Below are 17,009 nucleotides of genomic sequence, written 5' to 3' on the forward strand. Positions count from 1 at the left end.
TATATATGTATATATAAAAGTTTGTCAAAAATTATCCAAGCAGTTTTTAATTTTTGTTTTCTCTAATATTTTATTTCTTTCGACAACATCTTTACGTGTATATGTGATTACTTTTAATTTACAAAATATTATTCGATTCCTTATTCATTTAATATGTCAAAGTATTCTGAATGTGCTTTTGGCATTGTATGCTTTATATGCGCGTTTAATATTAAAAGTACATTCTATTGTGAAGCAATTTAAAAAAAAAAAAGTACTACTGTAGTCAGTGGTACATTCCGAATATCTGCTTTTTATCTTTTCTTAGAATATAAATTTAAACAGAAATAATCTAACTTTCATGACTATATATAGTCCTATTAATTATATTGAATTGCGATTGTATATAATCTATAAAATAAAGATTACATTAGAATAGTTCAATATTATCAATATATATAAGACCATTAATATTAAATGCAACGGTTACACATATATAATATTGTAATATATTATGAATATAAACAAAAAGTTGAACTACAAAACATTATTCATGTGTACGTTCGCTCTAATACGACTTACCTATTTTTTTTATTAAGACCTCCTAATGACATTACTTAGTTTGTTTTAAAATGAAATAGTAAAATTATTATATTCACGAAATCTTATTTTTTTGAATTCGTTTATTAATCATTAGGTAATACAGATAAAGCAACGTGAAAGTTGCAAAATAGTAAATTCTGCATCAAATTATTCTTAACAATTGTTATTTCAAAAGTTTCTATATAAAGATTACCGTCTAACTAAAACTACTTACATTGATTATTCTCAAAAACAATAAACAATATATATATTTATTTTTAATATTTTATCAATTATAAGAAAAAAATTGTTGCATTGAAGTTATTTAACCATTTGAATTGCAGTTATTTAACCAATTTGAATGCATTGAATTGCATTTATAGAAAAATCGTGTCAACAAATGCCAAAGGGGTTATTACGTATCAATTGCACATTGCGTTTTAATAACTTGGCACTTTTTTACTACTAATATGAACAGTACGATCACATTGCCTGAAACTCAAATGGTTAATCGTATTATTGATAAACTTGCATAAATATACGATTTATATATCCTACGTTTGTTCGTTTTTGACTATGTTCTAATAAAACGAATTAATAAAATCGATAAAATATCGTTCCAATAAAATGTCACACTGAACAATTTTGTTGTCATGGTTCTATTAATCATATCACAGGTTGTAGCTCCACAAGGGTAAAAAATATATGCTTCCCTTGCCTACGTGTTAATGTGTCAATGAAAAATAGCTATTTTGTGCATTGAAAAATCTTTTAAATAGTTAAGTGCAGAGTTAATATTGTTGCTAAACTCTATTTTAATTTTTCTATATATATACATATATATATATAGATCTATTTATATTGAGATAAATTATTTTATTTATTGAAGAAGAATATTTCAAACATTTTGTTTATTGTTCAACTTAAACAAAATATGTAAGAAGCTTCCTAATCGTATTTAATTACAAATGCAATTAAAATTGATATATCGATTTCTTTGATGTGCGTCAAAGTTTAAGTGTATGTCTAATTAGAAAGCCTTAGATTTCATCTTTTTGAGGAGTAGACTTTGTGAAACCTTTAGATACAAGTAAATCGTTACACTCTTGACGTGTAAGACTTGATAAATTTAATCTCTCCATTTCCTATAATTTATTTAAAAATGTCAAATATTTTGTCATTGAAAATGAATATGTTTCTATCATATAATTACGACGTACCTCCTCGTTTTCATCATAAAGAACAAGTTCTGGATTTGCACCCTGAATATGTTTGAATTCAACATTGTTACTGTTTATGATATTAAGGATATTAATAATTATAACTTTATATAATATTTTAATCAATGTTCTTTCAGCATTTTTAGCATAAAAAACATGATGAAACTTAGAGTAATAAATAAGTGAAATTTACATTACGCAAGATACATGATATAATTAATAACTACTTAAGTAATTATTAAATTACTTAACTAATTTTCGAAGGATACTATTGTGGTACGTCCTGGAAAATAAATTGTTTGACATCTGGAAGCCGGTTCAAGGAACATCCACTACAACTCTATGTCAAAATAAGAAATATGTCTAATAATTAATATAATATTTGACACATATGAATTACTTATTCTTATGTTGTAGAAAAATATGAATACCTTGACTGTCGCAAACGCATATTTCTTAGTTTCAGCTGAGACTGCAGCCAAAGTAACAACTAAGAGTAATAGGGAAATAAAAGTGACAGTAGAAGGTGCCATGTTTATTTTTAGAGTGCAAAGAAAACGGAAGTAAGGCACTCCTGATTTTCTGCGCGGATAAATTACACGAATTTTTAAATTCTCTTTCCTTTTACTTTATATTAAACTTTGAATAATGTTTAAATAATAATAATTACAATTTTAAATTATTACCTGTTATTGTAAAATCGATATTTTTAATTAAACATTATAATAAAACTTTATCGATATTACGTTAATTTGATGCAATAATAAATTCAAATTATTTTTAAAAATTCTATTACATTTATTATGTAATAAAATTTAATTATCTATTCTTTCAATTTATATTCATAAAAATTATTTCCAATTGTTGTTTACGTCATAATAAAAAAATATAAAATTTGTAAACGTTCTAATAATTACTTTAAATGACAAAATATCTCATAGTTTTCGTATCATTACGAAAAATATATTTAGAGAATTACAAATAGAGTAAGCAGCTATTGTTTATAATTTTAGTAAAAAAAACGACGTTTTTCTTTTAATATATGAAACTCTAAATAATTCGTGTTTATTTAATTAAATAATAATATATAATATATTATAAAGGATATTTATAATAAATAATATATAGTTAATAATAACGAAATAAATAAAATTGATATCTCTAGTTCGTCAAGGCGCAAAAGTCGTACGTAGTTGATCGAACTCTTATGTCGAAAAAATGGCGCTCTCTTGTGCGAGTAAGTTTTTCTTATTTTTATTTGTATTTTTATTTACGACTTTATATATTAACTATGTTCGAACAATAACAATTTCAATACAATCGTTTTCGAATGAAACGATACGTGATATCGGAAATAAATTTCCAATTAATTAGCGTAATCCTTAAGCCGATAAAAATATGAACATAACCTAAAAAGACCGCGCTTTATTGTATTGTAATAAAATAAAAATGTATTTACACAGTTTCCAATGAAGTGCCAGAACACCCTGTATTATCTCCGGTATCTGGTTCTATATTTGAAAAACGTCTCATCGAGAAGTATGTTGCTGAAAATGGAGTGGATCCCATCACTGGCAAAGAGTTAACCATAGAACAATTGATTGATGTTAAAAGTATGTGTTAATTGATAGAATTTTATTCATTATATTGTATATTTATCATTCTTATATTATTTTATTATTTGCAGCTACTCCAATTGTTAAACCTAAACCACCTAGTGCCACATCGATTCCAGCTATATTGAAAATATTACAAGATGAATGGGACGCAGTTATGCTGCATTCGTTCACTCTTAGACAACAGTTACAAACAGCTAGACAAGAGTTGTCCCACGCTTTGTATCAACACGATGCAGCTTGCAGAGTAATCGCTAGATTAACTAAAGAAGTTACAGCCGCCAGAGAGGCTTTGGCTACTCTTAAACCGCAAGCTGGAATTGTTCAGGCAACAGTTATTCCACAACCGGTATGTTACTGAAATCATGGAAATAAATATACAAATTGTGTGTATATATTAAAGAAAAATAATACATTATTAAATAACAGGCTGTGGCAGTCGAAGCTGGTGGAACAGCTGCTCAGCCAATGGAACAAGCCGGTATTACCGAAGATGTCATCCAAAAATTACAAGAAAGAGCAACTGTTCTTACACAGGAAAGAAAACGCCGTGGACGTTCAGTTCCTGAAGATCTTCTTCCCCAGGATAGCATTCGAACATTTCAAACACTTGCATCTCATCCTGTATGATATTATATATTTTTTATTTTCTCACATACATGTATGAATGTGTCTTATACTCTCTCTCGTTTCAGGGTCTCCATTCTGCTAGTGTACCTGGAATTTTGGCTTTGGATATCCACGGTGCAGATACAAGCAAAATTTTAACTGGTGGTGCTGATAAAAATGCAACTGTATTTAATAAAGATACGGAACAGGTTGTCGCTATCCTAAAAGGCCATACTAAGAAGGTACTTTATTGCATATTCCTTCTCATATTTATATGTATTTATATTTATTATAATATTGTTTAATGTACAAAAATTGTAGGTTACTAGAGTAATTTATCATCCTGAGGAAGATATAGTAATGACTGCATCACCTGATACTACAATCAGAGTATGGAATGTCGCTACAAGTCAAACAACTTTATTACTCAAGGCTCATGATGCTCCTGTAACTGGATTGTCATTACATCCAACTGGAGATTATCTGCTAAGTTCATCATTAGATCAACATTGGGCATTTTCTGATATTCGTACTGGAAGATTATTAACTAAGGTTCTTATCATTTAAATGTTCAATAAAACAATAGAATACAATCAATTCGATTGAATAAATAACATTGATATTATTGTAATTCTCTAGGTGGCTGGTCAAACTAGTCAGCCATTAACAACAGCACAATTTCATCCAGATGGATTAATTTTTGGTACCGGTACTGCTGATTCCCAAGTGAAAATTTGGGATTTGAAGGAGCAATCGAACGTGGCTAATTTTCCTGGTCATTCAGGCCCAATCACAGCTATTAGTTTTTCGGAAAATGGTTATTATTTGGCGACGGCTGCTGAGGATTCTTGCGTCAAATTGTGGGATTTACGAAAATTGAAAAATTTCAAAACGCTGCAATTGGAGGAAGCATATGAAGTTAAAGATATTTGCTTTGACCAAAGTGGTACTTATTTGGCCGTAGCTGGAACGGATGTTAGGTAAGTTTTTGTTATATATTTCATAATAACACAATTCTTAACGCCTGACGCGTTAGTTGTATTTGTATTTTTTATTTTTTATTTTTCTATTTTTTTTACAGAGTATATTTGTGTAAACAATGGCAAGAGTTGAAAGTATTGAACGATCATACAGCAACGGCAACAGGTGTACGTTTTGGAAAACACGCACAGTACATAGCATCCACTAGTATGGATAGAACATTAAAACTTTATGGTCTCCCTTAAATCAACTTTATAGGAATGTGACAATTATTTTAAGAACTATGTAGGACTTATATAACATTATTTCTCTATATCAGTTTTATTAAGGCTTATATTGACAATATTTTGTTCTTATATAGAGATCGTCCCATTAATTTAGATTATATTTCTTAATTTAATATGCATTTCTCTTATATACAAAAATAATTCAACTAAAAAAAATTCAAAACTAAATACGATTATATCTATATANTAAATCTTCAACGAGGAGGATCACATTACGAGGAAACCACGAAATGTATTTTTATCATCATTTTTTTTCCTATTATATCTATATATATATATATATATATATATGTATATATATATGTATATATATAAATACATAACAGTTGACTTCTTTTGGAAGTAATTAATTAATTAATGAATTAAAGGACAATATAATTGAAAAGATAAAATTTATTAGGATGTTCAAGAAAAAGTGTTTGTTTTTATATAATGTAAAAAAGAAAAGGAAACGAAGAAAGAGAAGGAAATCAAATTGATCATAAAAAAACACAATAAAATTTTTATACAAGATTCATTTTATTTTTTAATTTTTTTTTCCGTGTACAACAAAAAGGAGAAATGAAAAGAAAAGAAGTGTTCGTTTTAAAAAAATGAACATAATGGCACAGGTGGCGCTAGTAGTCATCGTCTACCGATAAACTAACCTAATACATTCCTTTGTCCTCCTCGATAGTGAAGCTTGAATCGAATTAACAACAATGGCCGTTGTGGTTGGCTGTCAGTGGAAAACTTTCGCAGATTATGTACCGAATGACAGTTCCTTTACGATCGATAATTTTAATCAGTTTTTCGTATTAATCAATTTGTAAATATTACGAGTTAATAGGAATTGTGACAGACGATGATTATTTAATAAACTTAAGATTCGCGGGTATCGACTGGTGGATCATCAATGACCAGCTGACAATGTTTTTTAATTACCATAATTCATTGTGATCATCTGCTACTCGCGGTTATTCGAAAATGTTCAAAGCCGAGGAATCCTCTCGAGGCAGCTTCCTTCAGCAAACTAAAGCAGCGAGAGAAGAAAGAGCTCATGAAAAGGACAGGGAAGCTGCTGTCACTGTTATTCAAGCTTATGTTAGAGGATGGTTGGCTCGGATAAGATTTACCAAAAAGATTTTGTGAGTTAATATCATTCCATTAATTGTTACTGTATTCTTTCAATGTTATCTGTTGTACATTCCAATGTTATCTGTTGTATATATATATATATATATATATATATGTATATCTATATGGTTTATCAATACTTAATATTAACACATGACATTAATTGTCATATCGATGATATCCAATTAATACCCATAATTTAAGCGTGTTCTACTTTTAGAGAGGAATTCGATATCAATTTTCCTGATGATTGTACAAAGCTCGATGCGAACATAGAGTTGCAGCTTGCATTGCATATATACAGGGTTACTTCTAGATTTTTGATTATTTATAAGAAGGAAAGGGATCAAGAGCGTATAGAAAAATTATGTAGGTGTGTATACAGAGACAAATATATTGTATAGGTAATATAATTATTTGATATAATATCAAGAGATTCTTAGAGAATGATACAGAGTTTGTTTCGTTTTATTAATCATTTGTTTTTTCTTTTTTAGATACCTTGTGCAAACTCTACATTCAGAATCTCCTAAATTCTCATACGTAGGTGTTGCCCTTAACAAGGATCACTACATATCATGGATATTGCAAATGAAAACTATTTTAAATCATTGTCTCATTGGCTTGGACAGCCTTAAACCTGAAATAAGTTCTGACCATACGTCCATCCTATTGAGATTATACACATTAGTTAGTTTTACATCACCGGCATCATGGGCGATATTAAAAGTAGAGGGTATGGAGAAACTGAGACCTGGTATGAGCCAGTTATGTGCTAACATAATGGGGCATCTTGTCAATAATGGCTTTTATGCTATTATGCAGGTAACCATTTATAAAAACTTCCTCAATTTAATAGTCTTTAGGTATGAATATTAATAACAAATTACTTTTTATGTTGTAGACGTTACTAGTAAAAGGATTAGGTAGAGCAGAAGTTTCATCGATATCAGTTGCACTCTCCGCAGCTGTGACATTAACTTTAAGACCATTGATATCTTCACAAATGTCAGATAAATTAGTATCGCTATTTTTAATTAATATTTTTAGTGTCCCTGCTTTAGTTTATCACTTGAACATGTTATGTCCAGAGGTATAATCATCTTCTTATCTTATATCTATTTCTTTAAAAAAAACAACGATAAAAAATTACATCTATGTCGTAAATATACATAGTCATGCTGATGCAATCTTTCAGTGCATTTCATCCTTTATTATGCACAATTTATTTGCGAGAAGTTTGGAATTATTAAATTCGGAACAAAATTTGAGGATAGTTTTTAATGCATTGGAGGGTAGTTATGCACTCTGTCTATTATCCAATTTAATACAATTAGCCAATATCGAAAGAGAAGAAGTCCTGAGAGATTCGTATTTTCCTTCTTTTACGGTGAGACATAATCGAACAGTACCAATATTTGTATTATCAATTTTAATTTAAATATGTTATTATTATTTATAGTTCGTTGTTACAAAAATGCTAGAAGCATGTCAACAGTACGTTGTAGCCAAACAGAGTAACATAACTCATTGGCATCCAATTCTCGGTTGGTTTGCCCAATCGGTTGATACTCCTTTACAAGAAGCTATTCCTTACGTGACATCGCAATTAGCTTGCCTATGGACCGGCAGAATTGTTTTACAGTTAATTGGTAAGCTACAATTTATTCCAATGAACATGTATAAATGTCAAAAATATTTAATAATAATACTATTATTATCTTGATTTTCTGTTTAAAGGCCAACCATTAACTGAACTAGTTGGTAAGGAATCACCACCGCAGTTGGAACAACAGAGCACATCTTTAAGTACTAATATTTTCCGTCGAGCATTTTTGGAAGCACGCACAAATAGAAATAATAGCAATAAAAATTATAGAAAATTAGGGAGTCCTGAATGTACCAAAATTGCCCTGATTTGTTCCATGTATCAAACTGCTCTACATACGCTTACACAAATGAAACAAGACATATTAACAGGTATAATATTTTACAAACAATTATTTATACATTCACTATATATTTATTGTTTTGTAGGGCTTTGTTATCAAGATAAAATTTTGTATCATATGTGGTTATTTTTGGGAACATTGGGGCCACACTGTGGCTTAAAAGCGTTTCTGGATCATTTAGCAGCGAATACGAAATGTACTGCACCAGAATTTCAAATGTTGATATTATTTTGTGATTGTATGACTCATTACGTTACGTGAGTATACTATTATTTATTTCATAATTAAATTATATTAAAATAACGACACGTGTTATTAATTTTTTTTTAGCATATTAGATGATATGGAGATGTACGAGCAGCAAGATCCTTTTAAATTGTCGGACTTTATAACAATGTCATTTTTTTTAAATCAATTTTTATACAAAGCTGTTCTTATTAATCTATTTGGTAAGTAATCAAAATTTCCATGTAAATGATTGCCAATAAGATATTTGTTCTTATTTAAGAAAGACAAGTTGCGTGTATCTACGTGCTAAAGTTTTTAGATGTTACAGATGTGAAAACAGTGTCTAACAATCCGTTATTTACATCACTACATACACTTTTAATGGCTATTTACCGCCGGGATTGCAGAAGACCTTTTTGTCCAGATGGACATTGGTTGGCGAAGTTAAGTATATAATGTATAAACGAATCATGAGATATTCATTTTATTAGTATGAATTATTTTCTTTTTTGATGTTTTTTTTTTTTTTTTACAAAATAGGAGGTACGAGTTTCTGGTTTCTTAGCGGATTTAGAAAAAAGGAGAGGTGGTGCAGCACTTTTGCTTTCAAAAATGCCCCACGTTATACCGCACTCCGAACGAGTGGTTTTATTTCGAAAACATGTTGCCAACGAGAAAGCAGTTATGGGTTTAACTGAGAGTGCTTGTAATAGCCCACCAACTACGCTAATAGTTGTTCACAGGTTGTTAAATATTTCAAGAGTTGTTATTGCATGTATAAATGATTGTAAAAATGGGTTAATTGAATGAAAATATTTGATAGAACGCGTATAGTAGAGGATGGCTATCGGCAGTTAGCAATGTTACCTCCTCAAGCTCTGAAAGGTGTAATCAGAGTACGTTTCGTGAATGAACAGGGTCTGGCAGAAGCTGGAATAGATCAGGATGGTGTATTCAAAGAATTTTTGGAAGAAACGATTAAAAGAGTTTTTGATCCGTCTTTGAATTTGTTTAAAGCTACTAGCGAAAATCGTCTTTACCCTTCTCCAACGTCCTCGATGCAGGACAATCATTTACAATTATTTGAATTCGTTGGACGAATGCTAGGCAAGGCTGTTTACGAGGTAAATTATTTCTAAATATTTCTTATTGATTTTAGATTAAAAAAATAAAACAGATACGGTAAATATCAGTTTTTTGTGTGAAAGACACCTAATTTATCAGGTTAAATTTTTAGGGAATCGTCGTAGATGTTCCGTTCGCGTCATTTTTTGTTTCCCAATTTTCTGGGCAAGCAGGAGGAACATTGTATAATTGTTTAGACGAGTTAGCTTCGTTGGATCGTGATCTCTATCGTAGTCTAACTTTAGTGAAGCATTACAAAGGTGATATCAGACAATTAGAGTTGACTTTTTCTTTGGACGAAGATGTGATGGGAAAATTAGTAACTCACGAGTTGATACCTGGTGGACGTGCCGAGGCAGTTACTAATCAAAATAAGATTCGTTATATACATCGAATGGCACATTTTCGTATGCACACGCAAATCAAGGAACAAACGGCTGCTTTTATCAAAGGATTTTGTTCTATAATCAATCCTGATTGGTTGTCATTATTTTCAACTCCTGAAGTAAGAGAAGGAATTGAAATATATAACAGAATATATTTCATATTTCTCATGGAAATATATTCGTGTATGTTTATTCTTTCAGCTGCAAAGATTAATATCGGGTGACAACGTCCCATTAGATCTACGCGATCTACGTAGACACACGCAATATTATGGTGGTTTCCATGATAGTCATAGAGTAGTGTGCTGGTTATGGGACATCCTTGAGAAAGATTTTACGGAGGAAGAAAGAGGCTTATTTTTAAAGGTACATTTTCAACGATAATATCAAATCCTTTTCTAATAAACAATATCAATTTTTATAAATTTATAACAATGTGTTTTTTATATAAATAATAGTTCGTCACAAGCTGTTCAAAATCACCGTTGCTGGGCTTTGCTCATTTGGAACCACGATTTTCCATACGTTGCGTTGAAGTTGGCGATGACGAGGATACAGGCGATACAATTGGTACGTTCATCCACTTTTTTGCCCTCTTACAAATCTCAACTTTTTGTTATTTCAATTCTATAATAATTTATTGAATTATTTTAATTAATTAGGCAGTGTGATACGAGGATTTTTTACGATACGTAAAAAGGATCCTCAAATTCGGTTGCCTACTTCTTCAACTTGTTTCAATTTATTGAAGCTACCAAATTACCAGAAAAAAAGTACACTTCGTGAAAAGTTACGTTATGCTGTTACCAGTAACACCGGTTTCGAACTTTCTTAATTAATCTACGAATTATTGGTAGTAACAATCATCAGGGAACTAACTCGAGACGCGGAGCGAAAATCGAAAGTGATCGAGCGGTGCCTAACTGATTTACCCCATGTTTCAATATATAACATGACCTATAAGTATCTACAAAAAATACATATATATATATATATATACATATTACAATTGAAAATCGAAGAATGAACGAAAATGTACAGTAAAACATATACACGTATATAGTCTTAAGCCTAATAAGTTGCTAGAATTATAACTCCTTTAGAATAATTATTTGCACAAATATTTCTTATGATATTTAAGAGAAAATGAAACAAACAAAAAATACTATGAAGATTTCTTAGTTAATTTCTATTTTTGTTCTTTTTTCTTATTGTTTGCCGATTGCACATATCTTTCCATTATTGATAAGCAACGTAGAAAAAGAAGAGTAAGGGTAGATAAGCCGACATGCAAATCTGGTGCATATTATCTTGCGTTGTTCCTTTATAAATCTATATATATTACGTGTACTAGACTCATGCGATATTTAGTTTAAGCGATTATGATTAATTACTATATGTTTTTTTTTTATAATCAACCTATTGTGTTTCTTCTCGATTGTGTATAATTAGTTGAAAAGCGATGCGATTTCTAGGACAATTCCAGGCGTGATTCATGTGTACCTTATACGAGCTTACAATTATTAATCGTTCGCTTTTTAGTCAAATGGTAGTAAAAAATAATGGCATTATTATGGAAGTGGTTTGCATATTCGTATACATACAATAAATGTTAATCATTGAGCAAGTGAGAAAGAAGATATATATATATATATATTATATGAACGTATGAAACAATTTTGTGAGAATAAGAGTTTAAGGAGAATGAGGAAAACATAATATAAATAAATAAAAAAATAAGAAGAGAAGATAAAATCTAAAACAAAAAGAAAAGAAAAGAAAAGAAAAGAAAAAATACGGCAGACGCTCTATTTTGAAGAGAGCTATTTTCTCGATAAATTTTTGTACAAATTTTTGAAAAGAATATTGCGAATTATATAAAACGCGTTGTGCGGTTTAATACGATGGTGTCGTCGTTGTGAATGAAATCGGCAATGTTTTGTACACTGAATTTCCTATACGAATTCTCCTCTCTTTTGTTATTTCATTGAGATTGATTAGACGCGATATTAATGAATTTTTTATGATACTATACACATATATACATACATACGTACATAGGACACAGTATGATACATTTCGTATTTCGATTTTTTGGATAATGGAATCAATGGGGGGAGACTTACGTGGGAAGTTCAGTAAGACCAAAGATAAAATATATAAATCTATTTAGCGCTTAGAAATACGAGTTCTGCGCTTGCATATTTTCCTACGTAATATCCGTATCAAAATATATGCATATGTATATATATATTATTATTACTATTATTACTATTATTACTATTATTACTATTAATTATAATTTAGCAGCAACATTTTCGATTTCTCTATTCACATTTAATATAACGTTGGAAAAAGATATTAAAAATATGATTGTAATCGCAATCATGAACAATGTGTTAAATATTTATATATAGAGAAAATATTGTTATACTTTAATATATAAAGATCGATATATTTATTGAAATTTATTTGATTTCGAAAGTTCGTACTATATGTAATAATATTTGGAAATGATGCTATTTTGTACAATACAGTGAATAGAGAAACGTTTTACGTAATAAGAGGAATACGTGATCGATTTTTAATAAAATATTTGTTGGAAATTGTAAGAAAAAATTGTTCAGATAGAAAACGAGAGTTCAGATTCGATCTTTGTATTTAATAAGTTTTATTTAAATAACTATTTTTGATTATCGGTCTATGTAATACGAACCACGAATAATCTGAAACAATAGATCTAAAATTTTTTTATGATCACTATGATATATATATATATATGATATATATATATACATATATGTATATAATTAAAGAAAGCGAGAGAGAGAAAGAGAAAGAAAGAGAAAAAGAAAAAGATAAAGAAAAAGAAAAAGGAAGAGAGATTATATACGCTTTGTATAAATCGGCCGTTTCGTTGGAAAATGAAACGATTAGGTATAGATTATGTTTTCTAAGTGTATACGCGTCGTACCAACGGGGAAAGATAGCAAGGAAGAAAAAAAGAAAGAAAGAAAGAAGGAAGAAAAGAAAATGACGACACGAGAGCGTCATCGTCGATCTAAAAATACATCTCTGGAAATTATATCGATAATCATGTAAATATTTACAAAACTTGCATCATCGTTATTTTCAATTTGCCCTTTATCATCCAATATTATCCCATAAGAAGCTTTGTCCCCGTGTATTATATTTTGACCTAAGCTTTACGAGATTATTATTTATTTATTTAGGATAGGATATGAACGGTGATCAAAGAAAAAATAGAAATTTAGTTAACTTAAATGAGAAAAGATATGAATAATAAATAAAGATTATTCAGGTAAAGTAGAAAATGATAGTCAAAGAAAGATAAAGATAAGGAAAATATTCTTTGTTTCTAGATGAAAAAAAAAAAAAAAGGAAAGAAATGAATGAAAAAAGAGGTATTTGAAATTGGAGAACAAAGATGGCGCGCCGTCGATCGAATGCGTGCGCATTTATGGGGGGAGGGGTCACATGACCGTCGGCGTTATGGTTGGGCCCCGGCGCTGTCGGCGCTACGTTTCGGCCCCGCCACGTTCAGTGGTTAGCGGGCATCGGCTGCGAAAAGGCGTGTGTTTCGTTTATCCCGCGTAAATCACTCTCTCCACCGCGTCTACCACGAGAGACTCTCTCTTTATTATTTCTTTTTCCGTCTCCCTGGTTAACATTCTCTTCCTTTTCCGGTAATCATAAATCCCATAGATTTATCTCCGTCTCCCACGTTGTCACTTATTTTCTTTCTTTTTTTTTTACTATTTATTTCCTCCCGTGTGTGTACCTTCCGTCATCGCCCTTTTCTCATAAACGGGCGCGGGCGCGCGCGCTCGTTCTGTGCTTTCTCTCTTTCTCTCTCGCATTATCTTTGTCTCTTCGCGTGTGTTTATGTATATATGTATTATATATGTATCAGTGTGAATCTGTGTATGTGGTTAGTGCGCGCGTGCAACGCAATACAACATAACAGACAGCAACACGACTGTCATAAACGTGCTCTGATATTCTTCATTTATTCTCTTCGTCCTATCTTTTATAATTAGCCAATACTACAGTAGCAGTGCAATAGCAGTGCAGTAGCAGTACAGTAGGAATAATTGTCGTAACCGTTGAAGAAAACGAATCGAAATCAAGAACACTGTCGCGAATTTGCGGACTTGTCGTTCCGCGTTTCCAATAGTTGGATTATCTCACATTTTGTCCTCCTCTATATCAACGTTTATGCGTTCCATTAAACGTGTAAGTAGCATTATCTCTTTTTCTCGCATCTATGGTGTCGCTGAAAAACGACGAATGACCATTTCGGAAGATCCACGGTGATCGCTTAACACCGATTGACGCGTGTGTCTATGTACATGTCATGTAACATAACCTCCAAGTCAAGTGAAATAGAAAGAGACAGAGAAGGGAGAGAGAAGAAAATAAACGATTAAACCGCGATGGGGTCGCGCTGATCTACGGGAGATTTTCAAATGAAATTAATTAATAGGGGAATAACGAATGTTATCGAAAAGAAAGGAGGGAAACACGGTGATCTGGAGTGAAAGACCCTGCTAGTAGAGAAGAAAGAAGGAGACCGAGGAAGAGGACGAAGACGAAGAGAGACGAAAGATGCGGGAGAAGATTCCTTTGTGAGAGAGAACGTCCTTGCGAGGTGAGGCTCGCACCACGTGCTTCGTTCGAGGGGTGAAGAGGGCGAGGGCGAGGGCGAGGAGGAGGAGGAGGAGGAGGAGGAGGAGGAGGAGGAGGAAGAACGCGTCGGCGACGTCGCGTAGAGGTCTTCTCGGTAGAGTGAATAGCGGCACGGTGGCCCGTCGGTTGAGAAGAAGAGGTGGAGGAGGAGGAGGAGGTGGCGGCAGAAGAGGAAGGAGGAGGAGGAGGGGCAGGCGGGTGGCGGTCGCCGAGGGTGGAGGTGGTGAAGGTGGTGGCGGTGGAGCAGGAGGGGGAGGGGGTGAAGAGCTTTGATGGCAGTAGTTGGGCCCAGCCGGCACTCCCGGGTGTCCATGAGCGTGTCTATGTCGCTGATGCAGGGGGGCGGGGCGGGGACGACAGGTGGAGGCGGGACGACGGGGCCCGGGGCCCACCCGGGCCAGGCGGTCCTCGCGGCCGCGGCCGCCGCTGCCGCCGCGGCGGTGAACCAACCGACCCCCACCTATTATCACCCCGCCGCACCCGCGCCACCCCCACCGCCGCCGCCCGCGCAGGATCCCGTCCAACCCGACAGACCCATCGGCTACGGCGCCTTCGGTGTCGTCTGGTAAGTCTCACAGATTTTTACTATTATTTACTACGATCTACGATTATTTTTCCTTCAGAAGCACCCTCTAGATGTTCGATAGATTTACGCGCGCGCGCCGATTCTCCAAACAAACAATTATTCTTTTTTCATAGCCTTTCTTACGGTCCAAATCGCTTCACTGATGCACAAGCTGTCGCCTATAAATAATTACCGTTATTGCTTTTATCTTAAATACCTTTCCAAATAGTATTCTTCGGTATTTGGTTTGGCTGTTGCTCTCGGACCTTATCAAATCTAATAAGTAAACATTTCTCTTAGGTACGTTTTGTCAATTTTTGTAACTTTCACGTTGGCATTCTTCCAGTTGATTTCCTCAACTGAAACGCAATTTGAAAAACGTATTTGAAATATATGACTGGAATGATCGATGCTTTTAGGATCCTTTTCTTTCCTTTCCTTTCTTTCTTTTTTTCTAAAAATGATTCGATAAAGGAGGAAGAAAAATTTTCGGAAGATTAACGAAAAAAGCGGAGAGAAAAATAAGAAAAAAAAAAAAAGACAGATAGAGTAAACTGATTCGATCGTATCTCGAAGAGCTTTCGGAGGGTTGCTTGTGACGTAGCAGAGAGACCAGGGTGGAGTTGGAGTAATCGGTGGGAAGGTGGATGAGAAGACGATGGGTGGCTAGGAGAGTACAGGCTACATTGCCATGGCAACCGCGACCTCGCGAGATAAAGAGAAAACGTGACTAGATTGAGCGCCTTCTCTGAGTCGATTATATTTTTCGATAAATGTGTTTAACAAATCACCTTCTATTTCATACTTGTACACATTTCAAAATATTCATATTCATTTAGATAGCAATTTCACGAAAATGATTATTTATAATAAAATAAATGTGCATGCATATAAAATCCTAGATTTGAACATTTCTGAAGGTTAGAATAGAAAAAAATTAAAGTGAAATTTGGCGCGTTCGTATCTAGCCGATTGTAGCCGAAGTTACGCGTCGATACGCGTAGAGAACAAAGAGTCGTCTCGTCCTCGTCCTCGTCCTCGTCACCGCTTTTATCTCCTGGTCGCATTCGCGGGGCACACGTGCACGCGTGCGCGTGCATAAAGCGTACACGAGTTGGTCCTTTGTCGGAGACATCTGCGTGGGCGGATGCCATTGACATCAAGGAGAGAATATAACTTGAAGAACAACCCAAATAGAGCTCGGACTGTTCAATAATCTTTTTAACACACAAACAGCGAAACAAACAAAATCTATTTTTCTTTTGTGCACCTTTTCGATAAACAATTATTAGAAACGTTGAATTTGTTTTATTCATCGATATTTATTTTATTCTAATTAATGAAATATTTGAGGTGCTCCTATCATCGACGATCGACGTGGCAGTAAACGCGTTAATTATCAAAATAAAGGATAAGTTTTTTATCGAGAAAGACATAATTATTATCGAGGAACGTTTCAAGTTTTATCTTAACGATTCGTTGAATGATAATGATAACGCTACCGTTTCGTTCTCTGTCTCTTTCTTCTGCTATCTCGCTTACTCTTATGTTGCACGTGCATCGAGTTAACAGTTTGTGCATGGCTTGTGTCGTTCATAGACATATACATACATACATAGATAGACGGATAGATAGATAGACAGATAGATAGAT

At 32.9% G+C, this 17,009-nt stretch overlaps 4 protein-coding genes across 5 annotated transcripts in view; 3 read left to right on the top strand and 1 right to left on the bottom strand.

Moving 5' to 3' along the window:
* Window positions 1-655: 655 nt before the first annotated feature.
* LOC106786279 (selenoprotein M-like) lies at window positions 656-2,344 on the bottom strand. Its single transcript, XM_014747476.1, has 4 exons — window positions 2,213-2,344; window positions 2,051-2,121; window positions 1,782-1,851; window positions 656-1,706 (listed from the first exon to the last, which is right to left on the bottom strand). The coding sequence occupies exons 1-4, from the start codon at window positions 2,312-2,314 to the stop codon at window positions 1,602-1,604; spliced, it is 348 nt and encodes a 115-aa protein (XP_014602962.1). The 5' UTR covers window positions 2,315-2,344; the 3' UTR covers window positions 656-1,601.
* LOC106786278 (pre-mRNA-processing factor 19) lies at window positions 2,261-5,400 on the top strand. Its single transcript, XM_014747475.1, has 9 exons — window positions 2,261-2,344; window positions 2,947-3,018; window positions 3,245-3,394; window positions 3,469-3,746; window positions 3,827-4,021; window positions 4,093-4,248; window positions 4,328-4,558; window positions 4,646-4,986; window positions 5,088-5,400. The coding sequence occupies exons 2-9, from the start codon at window positions 3,000-3,002 to the stop codon at window positions 5,230-5,232; spliced, it is 1,515 nt and encodes a 504-aa protein (XP_014602961.1). The 5' UTR covers window positions 2,261-2,344; window positions 2,947-2,999; the 3' UTR covers window positions 5,233-5,400.
* A 400-nt stretch (window positions 5,401-5,800) lies between these two features.
* Window positions 5,801-12,438, top strand: LOC106786275 (ubiquitin-protein ligase E3B). 2 transcript variants are annotated; one of them, XM_014747472.1, is made up of 16 exons: window positions 5,801-6,401; window positions 6,611-6,763; window positions 6,888-7,215; window positions 7,295-7,483; window positions 7,589-7,780; window positions 7,853-8,042; window positions 8,131-8,370; window positions 8,428-8,599; window positions 8,673-8,791; window positions 8,890-9,014; window positions 9,111-9,313; window positions 9,394-9,694; window positions 9,808-10,200; window positions 10,283-10,447; window positions 10,540-10,651; window positions 10,744-12,438. In XM_014747472.1, the coding sequence occupies exons 1-16, from the start codon at window positions 6,241-6,243 to the stop codon at window positions 10,914-10,916; spliced, it is 3,216 nt and encodes a 1,071-aa protein (XP_014602958.1). In that variant the 5' UTR covers window positions 5,801-6,240; the 3' UTR covers window positions 10,917-12,438. The 2 variants fall into 2 exon arrangements, with proteins under 2 accessions (XP_014602958.1, XP_014602959.1); XM_014747473.1 differs by having other exon boundaries at window positions 5,802-6,401; window positions 8,899-9,014.
* A 2,586-nt stretch (window positions 12,439-15,024) lies between these two features.
* Window positions 15,025-17,009, top strand: part of LOC106786268 (serine/threonine-protein kinase NLK2) — a 70,387-nt gene continuing 68,402 nt past the window's right edge. Inside the window, 1 exon segment of the mRNA XM_014747464.1 lies at window positions 15,025-15,356. Within this exon segment, the coding sequence (XP_014602950.1) occupies window positions 15,064-15,356 (293 nt within the window). The 5' untranslated portion in view covers window positions 15,025-15,063.

Source organism: Polistes canadensis, unplaced genomic scaffold, assembly GCF_001313835.1.
Source record: "Polistes canadensis isolate GaletaPanama2010 unplaced genomic scaffold, ASM131383v1 scaffold_70, whole genome shotgun sequence".
NCBI lineage: Eukaryota > Metazoa > Arthropoda > Insecta > Hymenoptera > Vespidae > Polistes > Polistes canadensis.

Excerpts from the sequence above, each read along its gene's own strand:
- LOC106786275 (XM_014747472.1), top strand. The coding sequence starts at position 6,241 with ATGTTCAAAGCCGAGGAATCCTCTCGAGGCAGCTTCCTTCAGCAAACT. Across the intron at positions 9,314-9,393 it reads ACGCTAATAGTTGTTCACAG|AACGCGTATAGTAGAGGATG; the intron begins GTTGTTAAATAT and ends AATATTTGATAG. Across the intron at positions 10,448-10,539 it reads AAAGAGGCTTATTTTTAAAG|TTCGTCACAAGCTGTTCAAA; the intron begins GTACATTTTCAA and ends TATAAATAATAG.
- LOC106786279 (XM_014747476.1), bottom strand. The coding sequence starts at position 2,314 with ATGGCACCTTCTACTGTCACTTTTATTTCCCTATTACTCTTAGTTGTT. Across the intron at positions 2,122-2,212 it reads ATGCGTTTGCGACAGTCAAG|AGTTGTAGTGGATGTTCCTT; the intron begins GTATTCATATTT and ends ATTTTGACATAG. Across the intron at positions 1,852-2,050 it reads TTCCAGGACGTACCACAATA|TAACAATGTTGAATTCAAAC; the intron begins GTATCCTTCGAA and ends TATCATAAACAG.
- LOC106786278 (XM_014747475.1), top strand. Across the intron at positions 4,022-4,092 it reads AAACACTTGCATCTCATCCT|GGTCTCCATTCTGCTAGTGT; the intron begins GTATGATATTAT and ends CTCTCGTTTCAG. Across the intron at positions 4,559-4,645 it reads CTGGAAGATTATTAACTAAG|GTGGCTGGTCAAACTAGTCA; the intron begins GTTCTTATCATT and ends GTAATTCTCTAG.